Genomic DNA, 26,103 nt, shown 5'->3' with positions numbered 1-26,103 from the left:
TAGAAACTCTTACACTATGGATCACAGCCAATACGTGTGTGTGTGTGTGTGTGTGTGTGTGTGTCTGCCATTTCTCAGACACACACACACACACACACACACACACACACACACACACACACACACACACACACACAGGGTGTAAAGCAAGGAGACCCTTTACTGTCAGCCCTGTTGCTGTGAGTCAAAATGGCTGATTGAGGTTAAGAAGTTAGGAATGAATAAGTAAAGGTATTGGCTAGAGGGCATTGTAACGAGAATAAATGCGGCGGTACGAATGGTTGAGCAAGCACTTCTTCATACTTTGACCAAACAAACAAACAAAAACTTAATTTGTGTCTTCTGTGTCTTTTCTGAATACTTCCCAGGGCTTGGCTGTTCCTTGCATGCACTTAAGTACGATTGCTGTGTGTACTGTGGAAATTGAGATGAGGTGACTGTGCTTGCAGTCCATCTGGCTTTGTCTAAACAGAACGCAGACAGCAGAGAGAGGAGCACCATTTTCATAACTAATACTGGTTTATTCCCCCTTAGTTCTTTCTCATCTTGCTCCCTTCACTAACTCCACATCTCTGTTTTCTCTATCTGCCTGCTTCCTTTACACCACAGCATGCCATGTATTAATGCTCACTTTGGAAGAACAAAAGTGTTTTTTGGACTGGAAATTGAGCATTTCTCCCTGTCTCTCTTTCTATCTTTCGCTGTTCTCTTTTCAGTTCAAGGTCATGTAAACAATATTTTATATGACACAGAGTTCCCATACATCTATATATACATTTGAGCCGGTAACAAGTTGTGTGCGCACTCTTCAGCCACAGTTTAGTTCGGCAAGTCATAGACCATGACCCATGTGGAAGTGCCACCTACGCCCGTGCTCCGCGGCCGCGATACGTCACCGACACTACCCCTGCGTTTTCAACCCAGCTCCGTGGTGTCAGTGGCCAAAGAGACACACACACCCGGATCGCACTGCGACACACACGTGGCACGGAGAAATAACAACACGGACCACATGGCTTTCGACTCGAGCGCGCCGGAGGCGTGTGAGATTCTAGTTGTTTACGTTCCACACAGTTTCCATGCATTGTCAAAGCAGAACAAGGTTACATTCACCAGTTCTCTCTATTCATTCTGTTTTTTTTTATTTCCACAGATGCTTGGTATGTTTGTATTTAGATAGAAGCTATATTAGAAGTCTACTCGTATACCTGTATTTAGTTGGTGGCAAGAACACAATTAAATTTCAATCTTCTCATATAATTAATTTGTCCTCCCTGTCCTCCATTTTTGTCTGTCCAGCCTTACTTGAAGAGTTGGTCTCAAGATCTTGGGGTCCCCATCCTGTCGGTGGACTACTCTCTGGCTCCTGAGGCCCCATTCCCCAGGGCCCTGGAGGAGTGCTTCTATGCCTACTGCTGGGCCCTCAAGAACCATCGCTTACTAGGTACACACACTAGATTTCAATTGATGTTGTATGTCAATATGATTTGTTATAATAATTAGTTTTGGAGGGTTTGGGAGGCAATTAGTCTGGCAAATGCTGACTGTATTGCACAGAATGCACAGCATCAGTGAGCTGTTAGTCAGAGTATGGTCTATAGCATTTTGAATTCATACTGCATTATCGTTGTCATTGGCACTGTGTGCTTTCTGTTTTCTTAAGATCATGGGAAAAGTACATTAATTTGAAGGGACATTTGCGTTTGGTGGTTTAAGAAATAGTATTTTATACGCATGCACTTTTCTGTTTAAAATAACAGCATACTTGTCATACAACACGGTCGTGCAACAAAGTCTAAATTAGCTGACACGAGAGTGTAGGAAAAATGCATTTTTTTCCTCCAGGACGAAATTGTGTAGTAGACTATTTCTGCAAATCCACTCTGGGTACTAGTCCGCTTAGAGAGGATTCATTCATCACTTTGAAAGTAATCTTCCCTGATAGACTGAAACACATTGTCCCACAGTGTGGTCATTGTTCTGCAACATTGCCATAGATTATGCAGACTCCTTTGGCGTCATTTCATCCAATGTTTTGGCGATAAACACAAGACAGCTGCTTAGTCTTGTGTAAGTCTCTCCACTGAAGCCCACTGTGTCAGATGAGCAGTATCTCTAGTGCTGGTGGTATGGAACAAGATGGCAGAGTGGGTAGAAGCCTCACGGAACGGATAAGCACCCCCACACAGTACCCACATGTGAGCTGTACTGTATGTTTGTTGGTGGCAAAATGAGTCGATGAGTCACCCACTGCTGTGTTGGCCCCCTGGTGAATAAAATCCATAGCATTGATTCAACAATTCAAGAGTGTACAAATTATTGGAAAAAATCATTAGGGTAATATATATATATATTTGATTATTACACTTTTCAAATGAACACAAATTTTATTGTATAGCAAGCAACAAAATACATCCTCTCTCCTCTTCTCCCCTCCTGTCAGTTTCTCCTAAAATCCTTCAAGTCTTTATTCTCTTCATCTCTCTTATTTTTCTTGTCACCTCTCTTGTGCTCTCTCTTCATTCTCCCCACGTCTCGTCTCCTTTCCGTCTCGCCCGTGTGACTCGGTCGTCCTCCCACTGTCCACCTCCAGGCTGGACGGGGGAGTACGTGTGTCTGGCCGGTGACAGCGCGGGGGGCAATCTGTCTTTGACCACTTCAATGCGGGCAGTGGCCCACGGCATACGCAAGCCAGATGGCATCGTGGCGGCCTACCCAGCGACCCTGCTCACCGCCTACGCCTCGCCCTCCCGCCTGTTGACCCTCATTGACCCGATGCTGCCCCTGAGTGTGCTGACCAGGTGTCTCAGCGCCTACGCAGGTATGTGCGCGTGTCTGAAGATTGTGTGTGCATGTGTTCTTGTGTCCCTTCCCTTTGTTCGTGACATAATTAAAAAATCGAGCCAAAGAGGTTTTTCTTATCAGGAGAAGTTTGGAAAGGATATAGATCCCTCTGTCCCTCTTCTCTCTCTGCTCCAACAAAAGAGACTGATAGGCCCATAGGAAATCAATTTTAATCCTATGCCCTTCACTCCTCTCCCTTCAGACCCCCCTTCCCCCTCTCACTCTTTTTGTAGTTTTTTCTCCTGGTCTGCCCCCTGTCGTTCTTTGTTCCAACTCAGTCTTTGAAGAGTTTTTTGTTTACTTTTATAAGGGTGACAATGTCCCTTCTATTGCGGGCTAACTGCTTTACAGTGATTTTATATTTTATGTACTGCATGGGAAGGCGGTTCTCTAGCTATGAGGGTAACATGAGTGTTGAAGCCTATATTTTTGTGTATTTGTATTTTCCTCTGGCTTCTACCTCAAACTTCTGTCTTCTATCTGCGTCCCTCCACCCTCCCTGCTTCAGGAAACGGGCCTCAGGTGGAGAAGCAGGTGGAGAAATCGAGCACGCTGAGCCTGGTGAGGAGGGACACCGCCCTGATGCTGAGAGACTTCAAACAGGGAGCCTCCAACTGGTTCCATTCCCTGCTGGACCCCAAACGAGCTTCAGCCTCCTCCTCCTCCAACAATGACACCGCCACTGCAGAGCCCCTCCCGGCTGGAGCTGCTGCCGGTACGTGTGTGTGTGTGTGCTAAAAGTTTTGTTTTGTGGGGGCGGACAACATTTTCTCTGTGAGCAATGTGCTCTTTGTCCTTGTGTCTTTGTTACCTGCCAATAGATGCCCTTGTTGGGTTTTGCAGATGAGAGTGTAGCTCGCCTGCTGTTTCGTTATGCTACCACTTTCATCCAATGTTTTTATTATCCACGCACAGTAATTACCCAAAACTTAATTTACACCCCATATGGAGAGACAATTGAAACAGACCCCCCGCCCCCTCCTTTATTCAACATTTACCAAACCAATTATTTCATCCCACCCTGTAGTGTGCCCCCTACCTCATTTATTTCAATCCACTTTCCCCCAGACTCAGCCTGAATGGGACATTGACGGTAATTGTTAATTGCAGCCACTGTAAATCATGGCAGCTAATTGTAAACCCCCCTTCCCCTCCCCTCTCCCAAGCCAGGGAGTAATGAGTGTGTCATTGGAGAGAGTGTTGCGGGGGGGTCCATTACTAAAAGGTTCATCACGGCCTCCGAGAGACAGATAATTATGAGAGACACTCTTTGTGAGGAGACCAGCCGTGAAGACTGGTCACCGCTGTGTTTTGACAGCCGGGGGCGGGACCAATGTTATTGCCATGACAGCGCTGATCAGAGATGCCCCCCCTCGTCTCTCTCCTTTTCATCCGTTTTTCCATTTTCTACACGCCCCACCCAATCCACCCACCAACCCCGAAGAGCTGATGGCACACAACAAGTGGAAACAGTACATTGAGTGTGCTCTCTTCCGTTCCATTTCTGTCGCTGCTAGTAGCCTAGCAATAAACATTATTCTTTTCTGAATACTTGAGTTCTCGTCAGGCTCAAGTGAATACGAGTGGCCACTTCATCATTCCTAAACAATTCTGTGCTTCAGGTCGCTTTTGTTGTTTTTTCAGGTTCCGTCCATCCGACATGTCCACACGTCTTAGGGAATCCAACAAACGGATTCAAAGGACGTGTGTACACGTCCTAGCTCATCTTCAATGATAACAGGCGAGAGAATAATATTCTGAATTTTTAGACCCTAAGGCCACCGGACACTTCGCTCTTCGTTCACCAGTGGTCCCGGTTACTTCCTAGTGTACCGCGGCAGAAAGAATGCCTCGTCTCTCCTAATCTAGAGCGCTCTCCGTGGTTTTGATCTGATGGATATACTAAGCTCTTCATTTCTGACTTCTCAACTGCCTCTCGTTCAAAATAAGAACGCGATGGATTATTTAGCAATAATATTAAAACAAGAGAAAGGTAAGCAAGGGGGGGGGTAAAAGCGGTGTCTTCCCAGCACCCCAGAGCTCCTATTTTGAATGAATCTCGGGGCTGATTGTGTTAATGAACCTCTCTCACACTCGTCGGTCACCTCTAAAACAATCACTCTTAGTTTTCTTGTTCGCTTCGCACCATCTCTCTCATGCCCTCTCGTCCCCTTTATTTGTTCATTTTACGTAATTTCCGTTTGGCTCCGTTTGCCGGTCACTCCCCTCCTTCACCTCTCCTCCTTGTGCCTCCTCTTCTCTCAGATACGGTCAGGAAGAGCGTTTCAGAGGCATCCATCACCTTTCCTCACTCCGACCCTCCGATGGCCAAGGAACCCAGCCAGGAGCCCAGCCTCTACTCCACCAGGAGAGAGTCCCTGAAGAGCCACACCTTCGAGGACCTGAGCGTGGTGGCCGGAGCTCACAGCCATACCTCCACGTCCTCCTGCGCCAACGATCCGCCACCCACTGTACGTCACACAGAGGTAGAGTTTGCGCTTTGTGTTTTCCAAATTTACATGTTTTTATTGATTGCACATTTACATTTTCACATGTATAATTTATGTTTTTTCAATCGTTGTTGTGCTGACGCTTGTCATTTCCTGGGGCGACTTCACTTGACTTAGAAATGAGCAAGCAGATGGGGTAAAAGTTGTGTCTCACAAAAACACAAATTGACGGAACCCTACTGACACACATTGATGGACACACTGTTTAATTTCGCAGGGAGACAAACCTGTGACCTTTTACAGAAGGCCATCTTATGGCTACCATTCACCACACATTTTGCATTCCTTTTCAAAGCTAGACCTGGTAACTAGAAAACTGAGCTTCGAATAATCCCATGGCCTGTCTAGCGAAGCCATATGGGTTCTCAGCACAGCAGTTGCAGTTTCCTCTGGTACTTGATTGGCTAGTTTGGCCCCACATGAAACTTAATAGAAATGTACACTTAGAAGCTAATCGTATCCAAGGCAGAAGCGGTGTACTAATATGCAGCACAGTTACTATGAACTACCCTGTCCAGCAAGGGGCAGTGTTTCCTTTCAGTATGAGTATTAAAAACAACCTAATCTAAGCAAACATATGTACCTACAATTCCCACTTCAAAGCGAGGGTAGCGTAACCATAGCAGTAGAATTTTAATTTGATGAACACGGCACCATCGAATCGCAGCACAAGTTCCAGCTGCAATGACCTGTTATCTTGATTCCAATTATCACATTCACTTGTCATAAGGAATGAAAGACAATAAGTAGGTACAGACTGAGTTCTGGTCATTAATGCCGTAATCAAGATTATTATTATTTTTTGAGCAATAAATCTATAATATATGATAGGGATGCACGATAATTATCGTCCCGATAATTTCCGACCCGATATTAGCAATTATGACGTCATCCCGATAAATTCGATAACATTATAATAGCGCCGATAATACATGATGCTACAGACCATGCTACAGACCATGCTAATGACTTATATGCTAACAACAACAACGTCTATCACTGGAACTTGGATAGTGTTGTACTTGTGTTTACACACGCACACACACACAGACAATAGTGGTTCTCAAAGTGGGATCCGGGAGTCAGAGTTTACAAATGGAACGAAATGGACCCTAACAGGTCCATTTGGTTCCATTTGTACCCTCTCAGAGTCTCACATTGATTTTACGATATAAATAAAAAAATATAAATTGAGGTCCCTTGTGTAAATGGCATTAAATGGGGGGTCAGTAGCCTAATGCATGTCAAACTGGGTGTCCTTGAAATAAAAATCAGAATCACTGCTAGAGCCCTGGCATATATTTTCAAATGGGGGTCTGTGGGCTAACAATTTGGGGTCCTTGCTCCTTGACATGGAAAAGTTTTGAGGCCAACTGACCGGACACACACAGACATTCACAGACATTATATTGTTGTTTTTATTAATTAAAAAAAATTCACACCTGTGTGAAGTGAGGGGCACTCTTATCATCATACGTCATCTGGCCAATCACAATTTGCTCTGGGACTCCCAATTTATATTGTAAAATCAATGTTATTTTTACTCTGAGAGTGTACAACTGGAAATGTTCCATTTGTACACTCTCAGAGTTACAGACCCATAAGGGTCCATTTGGTTCCTAACTATATAATTTAGCTGGGGACCCCCTGGAACTCCCTCAGGTACCCCTGGGGGTCCCCGAACCCCACTTTGGGAACCACTGATATAGCCTACTATACTGTAATTGCTTAGGTCAAAGCTGTGTTACATGTACCGTTACTCACTAGTATGTATTTTTTATTCATGTCTATATATTTTTATTATCGGTTATCGTATCGGTATCGGTCTTGAGAAGCAAGAAGTTCTCGATATCGGTATCGGTTTCAAAAAATCAATATCGTGCACCCCTAATATATGAACATTTCACTTTTGGAGTATATATTACTTTATTAAAAGTCAAATTAACTTTTCTGCAATATAATTATTTCGCTCATTGTAATTCTGGTATGCACATGTGTCAAATCTTCAACTTGCACAATGTTTCACCACACCATGGAGCTCATGACACCCTTGCTTCATAAAGAGCCTATGGTTAAAGGATGCTGGCTGCATACATAACCTTCTGCTTCAGTGGGTAGCAGCAAGGTGTCAGAGATTATCCCTGCCGTGTGATTTCACACAGGCCCAACTGGATTAGTGAAGCTCTCATGTTCTCTTTGTGTCTCTCTCTCTCTCTCACACACTCACTCACTCACTCACACACACACACACACACACACACACACACACACACACACACACACACACACACACACACACACACACACACACACACACACATTCAGAGAATTCCCCCTGCTTATTTTACTACTGGACCTCTCATTTTGCTTTACTTTCTTTCTTTGTCCCTGGCAAAATCCTCACATGAATCACTCTGGAAGGCTCATACAATTTTGTAGTGAAGCCATTTAATTTCTGTCTTCCTCTACGTAGCCAGAACAAGTGAAATTCTTCATCTCGAATGAAGAGGACCCCTTTATGTCCAGTGCTATGTCTTCAGTGGCCATACCGCCCCCGCCTGGCGATGAGGAGCAGGAGCACCCCAGGGAGTTTCCCCTGGGATTTGAGCCACTGCGCAGCAAGCAGCTGGCTGACATGACGATGCAGAGCTCACCAGTGGTCTTGGACCCATACTGCTCCCCACTGCTGGCCCCTGATAGCATGCTCAAAGGCCTGCCACCTGTGCACATAGTGGTAAGGAGGGGGGGAGGGAAGGAGGCAGAAGGGTTGTCGCGCATTTCCAGGGGCCGCCAGATTAAAAAGGTTGAGAACCTCTTATCTATGACATTAGTAGTTTTAAATTAAAAATGTAATTAAAGTTAGATATTTAAAATATTTATATAAAACAAATTTGAAAAGTGGAGACCTTATGTGGCGTACTTGCAACTTTTACTGGAAATTTGGCATGGATAGGTCCAGCAGTTTGCGAGATTAGCTCCAGACAGACAGACAGACAGACAGCCAACAAACAATCAAATCCGGTCTAGAGCCTGTTTTCTGTATCTGCTTGAGACTCAGACCGGATCAGCAACCTGCAAAGCCAATAGATCCTTGTCTAATAATGTGTGGTTATCACAAAATCCCAGGGCAAACCAGTGTGGCTCAGCTCTGCACACTGTTTGGGCACCACTGGTAAAAGGAATGGAAGGAGAGGCGATATAAAGAGGTGAAGTCAACGGTAGGCAGTGGCACACATAACAAATAGACCATGAGTTTACTTATGAATGGCTTTGCTACTGGTTTCTTATTATGCCAGCTAATTGCTAATTCATTATTTCCTTTTGCGATCTGCAGACAGCCAAATATGTAAAACGGGCATAAATAAAAGTTCAGCTTTAGAAAAAGTGTATGCACAGTCTCCAAATAAGAGTCATGGGATGTGGGAACAGTACAAACACATCTTTCACATTTAGGAAGACGGACAAGGAACAAATATTGGGTTAGAAAACACTTCCCAATAAGGGATGTTTAGAAGGAGGGAGACAAAAGATAGAATAGGAGAATGGGGTACATTAATAGAACGTAGTTTAATGAAATTAGGAGGGAAAGGATATGAGAAGGAGAGTGGTGCACTGCCGCACCCGTGGCCAGACTTCAGACAAATAGCATTTCTTAATCATTCAGCATTGCAATAGCTTTTTATTATACTACTTAAAGTAAAGGCGGAGTAAACTGAATCACTCCAGACGGTGGCTGTAAAGTGTTCAATCAGAGAAAAGATATGAATTCATCCAATTTATAGTTTATATAATGTTTATAACTAGGACATTTATTTATATTTTAGGCAAAGCAAATTCAAGCACTTTGAATTGTTATTGATTTGTCTTTGAACCAGACCTGATACAGTGAACGGATGCGTTTAAAGGGCAACGTAACCCTGCAGGGCATCCATACAAGCACCATTGGCCAGGTTTGGGGGGGAGCCTTTTAGGGCAGGAGGGCTATCTTTGTTGCTTCACCAGTGACTCCTGCTGTACTTGCTGAACTTGGAGGAATAGTGTGTCCTCTCCATACGCTAAGTCCTCCCGGTGAGGCTCATCATGGGCAGGTGAAATGACATAGCAGGTGATTTTTCATGTTTATCAGACCAACCAGTTTGCAGAGAAGCTAGTGTGGGTCAGCAGCTCACCTCTGTTTATGATTGGTTATGCCAGTTTGGGATAGAGGCAGTTGCCTCAGTGCCTCTGCTGCTGGGAAGGATTGTTCTACTGTATATTGAGAACAAACTCCACCGAACCTGGGAGTGCACCAAGGTGCTTTACTGTATGTAGGACGTAACTCCTGAAGGTTACTATAGATGACCTAGGATTTCTTTAATGTGTGCTGGAAACACACTTACCAATTGCTAACGGGCATCTTAAGGCGAGACACCCCAGGTGAATAGGGAAAAAAAGTTAAATAATAGCTATCACAATGAAACTTCTCCAGTTGATTACTTATATTACAACTAAGATTTTTTGTATTACAAGTTTTCTGAAATTATATGTTTAAATATGCAAATTAGGCATTATATGCGCTAATTTGCATACATTTCGGGACGATAAATCTGAAGATCGGATAAAGCCAGGTTCAAAATTATCATTTCATTTTGTTGACACATTAGAGACAAAGAAAATTACACATGGGATTTTTGATATCTCTAATTATCACTCCACAAATCAGAAAATAGTGTCAACAGGCATAAAAAACCCAATTTTCGGCATTTTTTTGGTATAAAATGTGATGTAAATCAGGCTGTGAATGATATATCAACAAATCCATGTGTAAATGTCTGCGGAATATAGTTATGAATAAGACTGGAAAGTTTGGTGTATGTGAGTTCAACTGAAGTGGAGATTCTTTGTCCCAAGTATGAGGAAAACTCATTTTGAGAAAACGGCCTTTAAAGATTTGAATTGTAAAATTCCAAAACGTTTTATTTGAAGCCACTATTTTGAGACAAAATATCTCATCCAAACCTTGGCAAAAACATATAATGGCATATATCATTGGAAAGGTCTGGACCTCAAGCTGACTGTGGTCTGATCCAAATATGGTCACTTCCTTTGTACCAACAACCAATCATGAAAATAGAGATGGTGGCTTTTCACCCCGAAAAACGAGCTGTCATTGGCTAAAATAAACTATCCAACTAAACATCTAAATCTGTATTTTTAATGTGTATTTTGCTTTAGTTTAAAAGAAAACATGTTTAGGAAGCAAAATAGCAAAAAAAAAAAAAAAGAAGAAAAATCATGATTTCACCTGGGGTGTCTCACCTTAACACTATAAAGGCAACGTAACACTATTTGTGTTGTTGGTAAATACCCAGGTCTCCCGACATTTAGAAATAGGGCCATTAATAATGCCAGCAATTGATTCTATTCCAAATCCCAAGTGTGCATTGGAAAAGACTATACTGTTTCCAGTGCAAATCACAGTGCTCTCTCTTTATGGGTTGCAAAACAGCTTGATGTGATGTCATTATACCGTCTCTTGACCATTAATGGGTGGACTCGTTTAAGGGATCCTGAGGGGGCATTGTCTCATACCGCTGGGGCGCTGGGTGGAGTTTGCACTTGATTTAACCCATTTTTACCTGAGATCAGATTTAAAAAAATGTCTTCTACATCCAGACAGTTTTCTGAAAAAGCTGTTTCTATGCCAGTCGTTCTTAGATTTTTCTAAAATAGCAGACCTACAAGCTCGTAGCGCTATGAGCTTGTAGGTCTGCTAATTTTCAATAGCTAAAGCATAACATAATGCTAACACCAAAATGAGTTCCCGCCTAAAATTGGTTAAAATGAGACTTCCCGGCGGCAGACGCTCTGGTGAGAAGCTCTTTTCTCAATCAAAACAAAATGCCATATGGCAGAGTGTGAATGGCTAAATGGAGACGGGTTTGTTTATACTCTACATATGCTTGATTATTACAATACTCAGCCTTTGTTCTACAAATCTCCATCCATCTTGTAACAGTACCAGGTGTCCTTAAACCACATTATGCATGCAAATATGTGTCAAGATAAAATGAGTCGTTTTCAATAAGAAATAAAAATGGGAGTTAAAGAAGAGGAGAAACATTGGGGTCTCACAACGCTGTTGTGAGAGTTATAGAGATGCAGGGGATCCAGAACATTACGTTTGAGTGAAATGAAACTGAGTCCGGCTTATCCTATAAAGTGAAAATACTCAGCAAACTAGTGCACGTTTAAAAGAGGCTGGAATGACTCAGCGAGAATACAAAGTATATATGGAGAGGGGGTGGGGCTGTAGTGCAGACGCTTGGGTTCCTTGCCTTCGACCAGTAATTAAGATTCTTGGTGAGACATAGCGGAGCCCTAATTCGCTCATCCCTCCTTTGTTCGACCCCCACCTTCCTCAGGCATGCGCACTGGACCCCATGCTGGACGACTCCATCATGTTCGCCAAGCGCCTGCGGGGCGCCGGGCAGTACGTCACACTGTGCGTGGTGGACGATCTTCCGCACGGCTTCCTCAGTCTGTCACAGCTCTCCCGTGAGACGCGGGAGGCGACCGATGTCTGTGTGGGGCGGATTCGTGCCGTCTTCACCCAGAAGAACGACACGCCGCCCTCGGAGCCACGAAAGCACCGCAAGCTGGAGCGCACTGACAGCAGAGCCGCCGCCACTGAGGACGCCTTCGCCATGGACGCAGAGGAAGAGCCACCCGTGGCCACAGGGGCCATTGTCGCAGATGGGGACGGACCGGTTAGTGTGGTGGCCCAAAATAACGTTGACGCCGGTGTTATCAGGGCTTAGACTGGGCACGGAGGGTTGTGTTAGATAAAGATGACTTCTTCGTCTGAGGAGGGAAGAGAGGGAAAGACAGAGGAAGGGCAGGCAGCCAGATTGAGACGATGCAAAAATAAATACAAAAGCCTAAAAGAGTGACCATAAGAAGAGTTTGAAAATAAAAGACAGCACTGAGGGAGCTGGGACATTGCCCGGCCATTTCTGAGTGACAGAACAAAGTAGTGGAGGAGCACTGAAACAACTTCTTTCCTCGGCTAAAGAATTATCTCACCCTCCTCCCCCCCGATGTACCAGTCACAAAACCAGAGGCTGTCGGTCAAAACACACACACACACCAGATGCAGTCATGTTTCAAATCGGAATGCTAATTTAGCCATACGTATTACGTACGTACATGCAAATATACATACAGACACATGCACAGAGAGAAGGCACACTTAACAGCTTTGCCTTTGGGCAGCCATGCCGTTGAGGACAAGAGTCAGACATAAAGCAGTGTCTAAAGCTCTTGAGACGAGGCCTGAATGCTTGATTTATCTCAGCCAAAGCAGCCATTTGGGTCCCTAATCAGATAGCGTTACACACACACACACACACACACACACACTATATGCTTCTCTACAGAGCTATCCCAATCTAAATAGCCACTTGTCCTTTAGGGAACCACTCTAAATCATGTTTAATAACTCCACATTGTGTCTGTTTGGCAGCCAACACAGCTCACTTTGTGAATAACAACTCTGTCTCGATCCCAAATAGAATCACACAGTGCTAAAACACAGCAGACTCAAAGACTTTATACTGGATTAATGGATTTGCTGCATTCCTCACGATTCCACAGTCGCAAATGTCACTCGTATTATTTTATGCCATAGTATTCCTTTTGTTATTTACAGTGCTGTTTTCTAATGCTGTATTTTATCATAATCATTACTTCCATGTTTTTATGCAATTGTTCTTAGGCTGAAACAGATGGTGGCAATATGTTGTTATGTATATTTTTATGCTGCTCATTTCTGAATGTGTTCTTAGTTTAAGTGCTTCTCTAGTTGCTGTGACTATAGAAGTAGAAGTACATTGCTGGTCTATTCAATGAAGCATTATGCTATTCTCCATTGTGCATAATAGTAGATAGCCTTGAATAATACCCAGGGACTCGGTGCCCTGTTCAGATGCTGCCTCATGCTTTTTGTACAATCACTAAATTTATCAATCACTACAATCGAAATAGACTTTGCCAGTGATGCATTGTTTATGAATACAACTTTGTATTTGGGGGGGGGGGAGAATTCTTTTTGTTTTCAAAACAAAAACAAAACAGCTGTTGAGACTGCCGTTGGAAGCGGAAAAGTGTTCTATTAAGGACCGGAAACAAATGACTTGTTATACTGCAGAGGACACAAAGAGAGCGGGGTATTGGCTATTAATACACGTTTCTAACTTCACTGCACTGGTGCTTCTCTGGCAGGCCCCTAAGGCTCACACCGCACCAATGATTCGCCATGCAACTCCTTGGAACCAAAAGGTTGCGAGTAGTTGCATGTAGTTACATGAAACCATTATCCCCAATGGCAGTTACAAGGAGTTGAATTGGTGTGACATGTCCTTAACCCCCTTATGGCCACCCTAATTAACAGTGGATTGTGCCTTCTACCTGCACTATTCATACTTTTAATTCATCATTTTAATGCTAATAGAAAAATCTGTGATATACACACTATCTCATTTTAACGGGGCAATCATGATGGTGGCGGTAACTTCACCTTTATGCCGATTTTGACCGAATCTGATGTCGTTTCCGGTTAAACGGGTATCAACATCCGCTATCTTTCTGCACTGTGTTACACAGTGATCTGTTCTCGATGCTATGCGATCATCGTTTATTTTCATATCTAAGTCAAATTAAGCTCTAATCAAGCACCAAATATCGCATTTTGAGCAGCTATGCACATAAAGACTGCATGCGTGACCGTGCGCGCGAGGATTTCGGCTGGTTTTAGGTGAAGGACATCGGCCGTTAGCTAAAAATGCTAAAAGTTGCTACATTATTTAAAACAAACCCCCCGATTATAGGGAATAAAACAATTACGTCCGTCAACGGTAGTGGGGGATTAATTAATTCACTACGTCAATAACGTCAAGGGCATAAGGGGGTTAAAACAGTTTTGTTTTAAGTAGTTGCATTGGTGCGGTTTGGGCCTAACCCTGCCTGTGACCTGCTAACTAACCATCACAATATGAAGGACCACCCTAGAGTCTTCGCATTGCTTCTTTGATGGTTATTTTTTTCAATTCCAGAATCGTTTCCACTCAGTTGTATAGCCTCAAGTCTAAACTGAATTTCAATGTTGCTGTATTCAGGTGTCTCTAATCATCTTTTTACATAAGACTATGTATTCTACTGGAGAACTCACTCAGGTCAGGGTGTTTGTGTCCACAGGGATTTCGCAAAGATATGTTGCTGTTAGCTAATGGTTACCAAGTCATTCATTTAAAGATGCAGTAGTGTTAGTGTCACCGTAACTAGTTCTTGTTGATGGTGCAATGGACAGCTCATTTTTGTCCAAATATTATGCCCTTTAAATTGAAGACTACGTTTGTGGAGAGTGATTACATTCCACGGCGGCTAACTGTTAAATAAAATTAAGCGCTCTTCGACCCCCGATGCCATCCAACAATATAGTTGACTTTTCCACTAAGGCTTGTCGTTATTGGACCACTCTGAAATGTAGTGTCCTTTTTGGATGGTTAGTCCTTTTATCAAAGTCCAGACTAAATATAGATGCCAACTGTTTCTGTCTCTGTCGTGCCCTTGTCTAGTGACAGAGCCTGCGTTGCCAGGTCTGTAGAGAGGAATGCTGTGTGATGAATGGGGTTTAACTGAAGCTCTTGAGTCCTCCACAAGAGTGGGATTTTCATGCAGAAAAGTCAGGCTACGGGATTATACCCTGCTCTGTTTATGTCAACTTGGGAGTGCTTAATCGCACTATTTTTAGTTTGACTGATAGTGTGAGAAACAGGGAAATGAAAGGGTAATGTTGCTTGACTGTTTCACCCAGCAGAAGGCTGCTCAGGTGGCCTGTTAGGGGTTTTGTGTCCTGTCCTGCTCAGGGACACCTCGACACGTAGGGTGGGCCAACCGAGGGACGAACCAGCGACCTACACATTCCAAGATGGTCTTTCTACTCCTATAGCTATGGTCACCCCAAAGAGATGTGTTGAAACTTGTACTTTGGCGGTACATGTTTGCTGCTCATGCTCACTATTTTCTGTAGTCCAAATGTCGTTAGACTCGTGTTTGCGCTTGCGAAGAGTGTAATCGTTGCTCATTTGGTGCATGTACAGTGTATGTATTGTTGAAGTGGAATCTGCATGAGGGTAGGTCACATCAAAATCCTTACAGTACGTTTTAGCAGCGGGAGACCTTAGAGACCAATGGCGAGCATCGCTTTAATTTCATTGGCTATCGCCCAATGCCCACTATCGCCGGTCGACGTCGCCCAAAAGATGAATTATTTTTATCTTTTCGGCGGACGTTCCTCCGCCCACTTTTCGACCATTGCCTGTTTGCCTGCTATCGCCTCTATCGGCAGTAGTTGCCGGTGTTAAGGCAGTCTGTAGGACACATGCTCAGAAAGACAATACAATAATGAGGCAACACAAGAATTCAGAGTTTGGAAGTATGAGGATTTTACTCGTGTGAGGAGCCAAGACTTACATGACCTGTTCATGCATGGAAACCCCAGTCTGACTCTCAGAGTAACATAGGATCACAGCCTTTATAGCTTTCACTCCCACAAGCCAGCCCCCAACATAGCCTCAAGACTTGAGCCAGTCAGTTCAACAAATGGGACAGTAACATTGTGCGACAAAACAGCACCACAGGGGTGTGACAGAAGAGGTAATCTCAGAGGAAATGGCTTTACTGTAATTTAGAGGAGATACTCTTTTATAAAGGGTTATTATTAAATGTTTACATCTAAATTTCTACGACACCGGGTCCGATTGACAAATAATGCACTTTCGGAAAATTCGTCTGGCTGTCGCCTGCTGTTAAAACGTACTGTTAGTGTTAGGAGAGTACACATGGAAGCAAATTGACAGTAGTTTCTATTTGTACACTCTTTAGAGTTAAAAGTAACACTGGGATTTGGGATTTCACTGTGTCCGCGATGACCCTGAAATGTGGCACTACCCACCTAGATAGAGGTAAGAAACATGATCTCACCCGTGTGTGTGGCGTGTGTTCAGATAAAGAGAGGGCTTTACGCTTTTCACACCGTAGGCTATTCAATCTCGTCAGCCACCTATTGATGTAATCATGTCATTGATGCAGCCACCTATTGTTTGTTAATACAGTTGAGTCCCCTGCGACCTCATTAGGATACATTGGGTCCTATATCCATACTGCACAGGACACCCCTGCTACTTCCACCTCAGCCCCCTCATAGCCTCTAGTGTTTGGCCAGCATCTCCCTTTGGCCATAACAACTTTAGAACAAAAGCAGTTGTGTTGTGACAGTAATAAAGCTCTCAGGTTAACTGCAGGAAAGGTTTAATTGTGTCAGATGCGTACGCTTCCAGTGTAACCAACCCCATAATCCCCATGTCCTCTTCCCCATGTCCTCCGTGTGCTTTGGTGCGAGAGGTTAAGGTACGTGTAGGTGACGGTCCAGAGAGCCCATCTGGTGATTTAGACCGACCATGTGCTCTGCATCTTTTGTCATTAATCTGTAAAGAATGTGTGTAAATGTTGCATCGAGTCGTAGCCCCTTCCCCCACCCTACTTGTGCACTGTTCCACCGCATCACCCGTAATGTTAATTCATCGTTTTAATCAGCACCTGTTAATGGAATATGTATGCGCCGATGATCCGCAGACCAATTTTATAATAGTTTTTCACAAATCGTCCTTGGGAGTACAAACGAGGTGTAGGGGGATTTAAGTGTAATTCAGTTTTTTTCCCCTCTCTTGTTCAATTAGGTTGTGCAGCATTACCTTTGTTTTTTCCTCTTGGATACGTTTTTGACATTAGTGAGTACGTCCTGCCGCAAGCTGATCTCAAAGAAGTGCAATATGAAAACATATCAGCTACTTGCTTCAATGGATTATGTCAAGATACACAGGTATGCAGATGCAGTGATCTTAGTTTTTGTTCCGTTTTGGTTTTCATATCAGAATCTTTATGATGACATTGCTTTCTCAGATTCAATTGTAATAAGAGTTGTTTAATCGGTTTGAATTATGCCAAGATTAGACTTGCATTCGTGGTCATGATGCTTTATTACACTAATGAGTTTTCTCAGGGTTCAATGTGCTGTGAGGGTAGGAAACAGCCAATTTACAGGTCAAATGCGCAGCGACGAATTGAGCTTAGATCAGCTATTTTCTACGATATACGTCTTGTGTTCAAGAAAATGTGCCGCCCTCTTCGTTTTTAATATACAAATCGAACCCAGAGTTTGTGTGTTTTCGCTTTTCATGGCTCCTTGAAAGCTGCACACATTCTGAACCTCTCATGCAAACTGACCATGACCAGCAGCATCGCTCAACAGTTCTCTGAGGGGGGGAAATAAACATCACTGTTTACTGTCATTTGTTGACTGTCTGGTTTTATAAAACCAGACATTAATTCTCATCAGTGAGTAGCCTACTCCATACACAGTCTTTAATGCACTGCAAGATGCTGCTCTGAAATCAATAAGCTGTAGAAGGTCTATGTAGGTCTATGCAAACAGACTGGAACCAAAAATGATTGACATTTACTTGAGCTTTCTTCTCCGTTTTATAAATAGAAAACACCACAAGTGCAAACCTGTGAATAAAAAAAAGGAATGAATGTATATTGAAAATAGATATAAATATATATATGACACATTATTCCTGTACAAACTTTTACTTTCAATGGTTATGATTCTGACCCCTGCAACTTTTTTCTTTGTAGGTTTGACTGAATGCTGTCATGCCTATTATGCTCTGTCCTATGATGGCATAGCCAGTCTATACATGCAGATCCACCACGTGTTTTGACTTTGTAGATCGACTATTTTCATCAAAGGAGACCGTCATACAATGAAATATAAATCAGGCTTCATATATGCAATGAAGTAGTCTGTTTGTTTTCCCTGTTTATTTTAAATATAAATATATATATATAAAGAAAAGATCAATGTTTTGTGCCTTTGATTTTCGGTGCAACAGTTGGAACGAATGGATTTTTAGAAACAAATTGATTTGGGGGAAAAGATAATATTGCTTTTTTTCTAATAGCAAAAATGGCACATCTACATGTGAGCCTGTATAGAGATCAGCCATTTGTGTGACATTGTTGTATGTAAGTGTTAAATGGGGCTTAAAGTTTTTTTTTTAAAACACTTCATAGATAAAACAATGTAAAAAGTGGTACTCTATTAATTGATACAATAATCCCTAAGAAAATAATCGATAGCCTAGTTGCAGCCCTGCCTGTGATCAGATCCGCCATCAACATAATATACTGAAGGATGAAAATTCAATCTTCCGTCCAGACATTACTCAACCCTCTGATAGCTTTTCATGTTTGTTTGTTTTTTCTTTCCAGTGACTGACTGCGTAAATACCAAGACTTTTAATCAAATCTGGACCTTTGTTCAGTCAGAATTTCACCAAAAGGTCAATACAGATGTTAACCTTTTGGATATGCGCATTAGCTGTCCCTCAAATCTGAAATTCTTTAAGGTTAAAAATAGCCCTTCAGTTATGTATTTTTTCCTTGCAGGCAAATATTGGTATCTGTTTCAGCAGTCTTTTTTCCTATAGACAGTAAAAATCCTCACTGTTAATTTCACTACACTATACAAATGTGGTGCATTTGGTTCCTATAAGCCATGTATACACTAAGACTTCACAGCATAGAGCTATAGCCTATGCTGACCCGCCATCGGCAGGTTTCTATACCCAGTAATGAGTAAGGTATTATTCTGCCAAAACAATATTATACCTTATTACTTTGTAAAACATATAGCACATATTACTCAGGATTTGTTGGCTACCATTTGAAAACATTAAACTTAAAAGATCAAGCGAGATTATTATTATTCAAAACAATTGGATTCGGTTCTAAAAGAAGCTGACTAAACAGATTGTGTTGTTGTTGTTGTAGTAGGCTATCCATTTTTTGAAGGGGGGGGGGTATATGCCGTTATCTATAAATGCACCATATGTCTCTGTCTGTACGTGTGTAATCCACGTAACTCGAGAACCGTTCGTCCCACCGACTTCAAATTCGGGCCACGGCCCCATCGGCCCAATGCTAATTGGCCCTGCCATTCATTGTTGTAGATCATTTGACTAAATGATTGTGTTTGTCCATGTAGAGCCGCCGTACTTCGGTGGGCGTTACAGGTAGGCTACCGGTGTTTTGAGTGACAGGTTCCTGCACGTCATGAGTCAGTTGTAAATATACCCCTGTATGTGGAGAACGCAATAAACCAGCAGTCTGATAAACCCGTCTGATTCTTATCCTCCTGCCCTACAACCTGACTAGTTTTACAATTGTCAATGTCATATATTGGCATTCATTGTTTGTTAAGACAATGTTTGTGTTTACACAAAGTCACAAACCCTCAAAGCTGGACATAGGAGGGGCTAGCGCCCCTCAATAAGTAACATTAGTTACTCTTGAGTAATATTGCCCAACACTGCCCATGGCATATGGACTATAGATGGAAAAGGCTTGAGCGTCACTGCAAGCAGAACAGTTCATTGTGACTGTGCAAAGAAAACGGGTGTTTTATTAATGGCTTTGAATTGATGCCATATTTATTTGATCTGGACATGTCGCAATCTCAAAGCAAGAACGCGCAACGTGCCTCCGGCTTCTTCCTCGCGCACCGGTCGAGGAAGAGGAGCGCTAATGGTTGCTGCGCTCGTATCCAATGCGCGCTCCAGTCCTGAGGCAGAGGCTCAACTATTGGGGGCCACATGCACACGGGAACGCGCGCCTCTGCTTGCATCTCCTCGCCGTGTGGATCCCTGGCTGGACCCTGCGCTGCCGAACAACGGCTGTGGGAGCGCGGACGGGTGCGAGGAGAACCGACGAGCCGCGGAGAAACATGGAGGTTAGGCTTTGCGAGAGACTCCTTTGCTTGGCCGTGCTGTTCAGCGTCCTCTGTGTAGCTCCTGTTCTGGGGAAATACGTCAAAGGCATCGTCAATACGAAAGAGGTAAGGCTTGTTTTCTTTATAGGCAGCACATTACTTGCAATAATATTGCCCGTATATTTACCCGTATGACAGTTTACGCGGATATACGGGGTTCTCTGCGTTTTCGCACGCAGGTGTCTGGTGGTGGTATAGCTGGCTGCTATACAGTATAGACTGAGATGGATATTATACCAAATTAAGCCCCCGCTAAGTTGATTCTGGGATTTGGATCGTTGTTGTTTGTATAGAATCTGCCGCTGCCGCGCGTTGAAGCATCATCTGTAGGCTATGCGTGTCATATATGCAGCGCAATTATCTTTCTCCTGTCCAATACATTTGGCATAGCGTGCATTTGACCACATTATGTGGTAGTTTGCATTTAGCCATAATACTCATGACTCAATCTATTGCAATTCTTTCTTTTTGTAGGCTATAATAGTTAAAATGCAAATTAGGCCATTTGTGCTTATTAACAGAAACTGAATAGACCCGTTACAGGTGCTTCAGTGTTCTGAAGCGCGCAGCTTTTGGTTTCGAGCAGTCTCCTGTCTCCTATGGCTGCATCCGAGATCAAGTCATCCCTGCATGCTAACATCGGTCAGATCGAGAGATCAGTCACTATAGCTGATCTCTCCTGCCCACATTGTTCGGTTTGACTGTTTTTTTATACACTTTTAAGTCAAATATTTGCAAGTGCTCCGGTATTCACAACATGCACAAGGATTCAGGTATCCTTATCACTGCTGCCACGGCGCGCAAGAGTGTTAAAATAAACCGCAGATATAGGGACACTGACACTTAGTGGTTTTCTAGCCTATCTATACACCTCGACGGTTATATAGTTGCTTGCAACATGTGTGCCCAGGCCAGCCTAGCTAGCCTTGTATTCACTCTGAAACCGAATCGGAGGAGAAGAAGGCCTACCTCCTGACAAATGCAAGATTTTGTTGAGGATTCCATATATTTAATTTAGGCTACAGGTCACGAGTCACGCCACTCAGGCACTCACCACACGCCATACAGACAGTAGTATAGCCACGAATGAATCCCACTGTGCATCAGAGAATATCGCTGTTTTGCCTTGTAAAAGACTATTGGGATATAATGGCTGCAAATACAAGGATAACACGCAGGAGAACGTGTTTGACCTGCCTTTTTGGAAGCATGAAGCATGGTTGTCAACAGGTGTGTTGTGGGTGGGGGGAACTGCATGGTGTGAGCTCAGATAGAAATCCCACTCTCCGATTTAAAGTAGCCTACCCTCATTTGATATACTTTTTTTTTAAAATAGCAAATAGCAAATAATTTAAATTTAACTTTGAGAGTTACAGATGACCTGTGTGGTCCATTAATTTACGTGCATGGTAAACCCTGGAACCCCTTCAAGGATGTGACTGTCTGGGGGATTGTGACTATAGGTAAACTAAAGACAAGTGAATAAATAATGCTCTCCCCTCTCCACCAACCAATAGAAGGTTTCCTTGAGCAAGGCACTTCAACACTAATTGATCCAGTGGAGCTGCTGCTTCTGGTTCTTGGCAGTTCCCCAGCATTGATGCTGTTCATGTATGCTCAGCAAAACCTCCCCCTGAATACATTAAGACAACATATGACACTTAATGTACTATAACAATCAATAATGTGCCATGTATTCTAATGTCCTGCACCAAAAACATTATCCATAAACATAACCCTGGCAGCCCTATTTTGGCCATATCCTATATCAAAGAGAGAAATTACACATTTGAAAAGTTACAAATAAATAAAAGTTAATTACTTAAACCATATAATAAGGTTGACCAGATTCCCCCATGGGTTTAAGTCCACTCCGCCTTTGCTGAAAAGATATAACCAATCTGGTCTATTTCTGCCGAATGTTTTCCCCAGAATATCAGCTCTCTATCGGTATAGCTACTGTTGCAGCACTGCCCTCGGGCAAGGCACCAGATCCCCACCTGACACCTGCTCCAAGTCACACTAGGCTAAACGTGTGTGTGTGTGTGTGTGTGTGTGTGTGTGTGTGTGTGAGATCTCTTGCCTTCCTCTTATCCCCCAGGTTTTGTGTTATACATTTGTTTCCGACTAGCCCTTAAAACAAACGAGGCTTATTTTACATGAACATAGATTGAATGAATATGTATTCTCAGAACTACTGTCACAGCTGTGAATAGAGGACTCAAAGTCAAGAAGTAAAGTGAATAGTTAGACAAATTGACAAGTAGGTTGCATGTTTTATTGCCCCCTGCAGGGAGTGTTCTTTGTGTTTAGTGAACCAGCTGAAAGAACGATGGAGCACCCTGAGCAAAACTGCACTGCACGTTGTGCGTGCGTGTGTGTGTGTGTGTGTGTGTGTGTGTGTGTGTGTGTGTGTGTGTGTGTGTGTGTGTGTGTGTGTGCGCGTGCGCGTGCATGTGCATACATTCTCAGCATGCAAGTCTAACCAGTGGACCAGTTAAACACATAGTCATTCTTGACTCTTTCCTTTATACTCCTCTGCCCCAAGGTCACCCACTTACTCCCCCTCATCTCTCTCCCTCTCTGACACTGTGTCTCTGTCCCTCTCTATCAATCTCTCTTGCAAACACACTTTATCTCCATCTTTTCACCCTGCTCTCCCCATTTCCTTACTCTGGAAGACACACACGTGCAAGCCTCAGTGTTCGTTCTGAAATGCTAAACTCACTGTAAAACAGCATATCAGCAGCTGCAGTGGAATGGGGGTCGTGGGAGGGAGGGGTTATGGGGAGGGGGGTTTGGCTAGAGTTTGACATTTGCAAGTATAATGCAGTGGGGATAGGGGGGTGCTCATTGGAACATGCAGAATGGTTGGTGGAACACGACAGTCACACAGGCAAGGCTCCATAGAGGTGGTGGAACACGACAGTCACACAGGCAGGGCTCCATAGAGGTAGCTATGGCTACATTTTGCCAACGGCTGATTCGATCTGGCTTATTAGCCAGGCTACCATAGAGGCGGCTAGCACAGCAGACCTGTTACTTTATTACTGTAGCTGTTCTTGAGTTATGCTTAAAGATGAATTAATGTGTCAAATTATGTTATTATCTTTTAACCATGATACAATGATTAAAAAAACTCATCTGTTATGTTTGTGGTAGGACAAAATAGCCGATTTGCTCGTCTACATATGACGTACATTTCATCAATGGCATTTAATGTTTGTGTTTCCACAAAAAGACGATTTGTTCAGACACTCATTTTCAAATGTGACAAGAGTTCAGGACAAAAAAAAGCTGTATATAGGACTAGGAGGGGCTTGCACCCCTCAAAAAAAAAGCCATGCAGACGCATGCTTCCCAAACCTTTCAGCTCAAGACCCAAAGGAGAAATGAGATGTTTGCCCGGGACCCAAATTAGTGAAAATAGCAGATATACAAGCTTGTAGATCAGCTAATTTGACTACATCCCAAAACATTATGGTAATCATTTTCTAATGATTACCATCATTAACGTTAACGTTCCAGCTAACGTTCCATAGCGCGCACGCTATGGAACGTGATCTGCCAGCTTCGTACGTACCCCGCCCGAACCATATATGAAGCGGTTCAGCAGAACATCAGGTTTTAACATTAGTCTAGTTACTAGACAACGCCTCCGTCACCCCCAGCACCAGGATCTTTGCACCTCCAGTCAAACTGACATTTCCAATGCCTCATTTCTCTGCAACTACGAGCGCTGTCCATGTTTTTTTCTGATGCATCCGAGGTTGGGATGTCATTTGTGATTTTGTCTTGCATCGCTCCCGACATGTTAACGTTTCTGGCGAAAGATAAACAGTGTGAGCTAACGCTAATAATAGCCGATCGTTACAATGATGTTCTCCATGCCGGTGACGTGGAAAGGAATCTACCCGAAAACACAGAAAATGCCTGGCATACAGGCGCAGTACCTTCTGGCCAACAATATGAAACAAAAAATAAAGGAACCCATAAAAATGTGTCCGTGACCCACAAATGGATCCTGACCCACTGTTTGGGAAACGGTGGCGTAGACCAGCAATTCCCAACCTGTAGGTTAGAGTTCACTGATCCAAGCCGGAAACACGATTGGATCGATTGATCATTCATTAAAATAAACATGCTTTGATCGGCTGTCGTGTTAAGCGGTCAAGTGTGTGGGCCACGAACGCTTCGATATTTTGAAGTGGGCCCTGATCCCGAAAAGGTTTGGAACCGCTTATTTAGACCAATAATAAATAACAAGAAAGAGCTTTTTAAAAGGAATAATAGTATTGCTTTTCTCCCCAAATATGTTTGTGAAATAATATATTTGGTCAGGTTAAATATTATTGTTTTGTTTACTTCTGTAAGAAGACAGCAGCCATTTCTCCATTGCCCCTGTTGCTTCCATTTGTGTGGTACTTTCGTCCCCAAAAGAGATGCTTGGAGGCAGGCCCTGCATTTCAATGATACAAGCTGCATACGTGCTGCCTCATGGATGTGACTCAGGGAATCCAGTACAGGAGCTTTGTCTGTCGTCTGTGTATTAGTCTAATGTCTGAATGCAATGTTGCAGTAATGTCCATTTGTCCGTGTGTGTCCGACTTGTGTTAACTGTTGGATATAATGGTGTTTTGTGTTGGGCACGGCTGTCGGCTGTCATGTCACCAGATGGTGGTTGAACCTCACACAGTGCACTGTTAGCGTGCAACAACTATTGTGGTGCCCTTGAGCAACGTACTTCAACCACATAACAGCTCCACTCACAGGCACAGCAGAGCCAAATGTAGTCTGTGTTTGTATTGGGCATTTCAAAAGGCCCTTGAACGGTGACCCCACCACCCCATTCATTCTCTTGACTCTTGAAGAGTGTTTATCTCTTGCATGATTATCCCCAACTGCTACCACTCAAACTATTGCAATTACACGCTGCATGTTTGTGTGTGTGTGTGTGTGTGTGTGTGTGTGTGTGTGTGCGCGTGTGTGTGTGTGTGTGTTTGATTTTCCACTCACAGCCGTGTTTGAGAGTTTCTGTACATGCTGCTTGCGCTAGTGAGGGCCTGCAAGGTCTATGTACTCGAATATGGAAGTGATAGAGGTTGGGCGACAGAAAGATAGAACTTTACTCTGTGTGTGGGTGTGTGTGTGTGTGTGTGTGTGTGTGTGTGTGTGTGTGTCTGTGTCTGTGCTTGTGTTGGGGCGTGCATGTGTTTATGCGTCGCAGCGTTGTGTAACCCTGACTAATGAATCATTGAGAAGCACAGCGGTCCAGGGGTGACTCGACTAGCTGATTGGTAATTAATTGTTAATGAGCCTTAGCAAGCAAACAGGGATCTGGAGAGACAGGAGGAATAGACGGCAAGACAGTGAGATGAAAGGACAGAGAGAGCAAGAGTGGGTGAAGGAGAGAGAGACTGCTGTAGTGACCGTATACTGCGTCGAGGCATAGCGATTGATTAATGGGGTGTCCGTCCGCACACACACACACACACACACACACACACACACACACACACACACACACACACACACACACACACACACACACGGAAAGAGGTGAATGACTCTGCATCACAATGCAGTAGCCAAGGGGTATATAAAAGGGAATTAAGGTAGACACCCCATCCACCGTTCTTGTCCCCTGGGGCACACACACACACACACACAGAAAATTGATAATCTTAAACATAGTACATAAGTGCATAAACAAACAAACACACACACACACACACACACACACACACACACACACACACACACACACACACACACACACACACACACACACTCACTATGCTTCTGGGCTACATTGAC

At 43.4% G+C, this 26,103-nt stretch overlaps 2 protein-coding genes across 4 annotated transcripts in view; both read left to right on the top strand.

The window, feature by feature from the left end:
- lipeb (lipase, hormone-sensitive b) overlaps positions 1-13,321 on the top strand; it is a 42,833-nt gene extending 29,512 nt beyond the window's left edge. For all 3 annotated transcript variants that reach the window (XM_080768146.1, XM_080768147.1, XM_080768148.1), the window contains 6 exons: positions 1,300-1,444; positions 2,594-2,821; positions 3,353-3,559; positions 5,110-5,330; positions 7,828-8,088; positions 11,759-13,321. In XM_080768146.1, the coding sequence (XP_080624272.1) occupies positions 1,300-1,444; positions 2,594-2,821; positions 3,353-3,559; positions 5,110-5,330; positions 7,828-8,088; positions 11,759-12,154 (1,458 nt within the window). In that variant the 3' untranslated portion in view covers positions 12,155-13,321. The remainder of the gene's footprint in view (positions 1-1,299; positions 1,445-2,593; positions 2,822-3,352; positions 3,560-5,109; positions 5,331-7,827; positions 8,089-11,758) is intronic.
- Positions 13,322-20,220: 6,899 nt separating this feature from the next.
- Positions 20,221-26,103, top strand: part of tmem145 (transmembrane protein 145) — a 43,513-nt gene continuing 37,630 nt past the window's right edge. The window contains exon 1 of the mRNA XM_080767595.1: positions 20,221-20,352. Within this exon, the coding sequence (XP_080623721.1) occupies positions 20,242-20,352 (111 nt within the window). The 5' untranslated portion in view covers positions 20,221-20,241. The remainder of the gene's footprint in view (positions 20,353-26,103) is intronic.

This window comes from Protomyctophum bolini, assembly GCF_963924005.1.
Source record: "Protomyctophum bolini genome assembly, chromosome: 7".
Taxonomy (NCBI): Eukaryota; Metazoa; Chordata; class Actinopteri; order Myctophiformes; family Myctophidae; genus Protomyctophum; species Protomyctophum bolini.
This window is presented reverse-complemented; position numbering and strand designations above follow the sequence as displayed.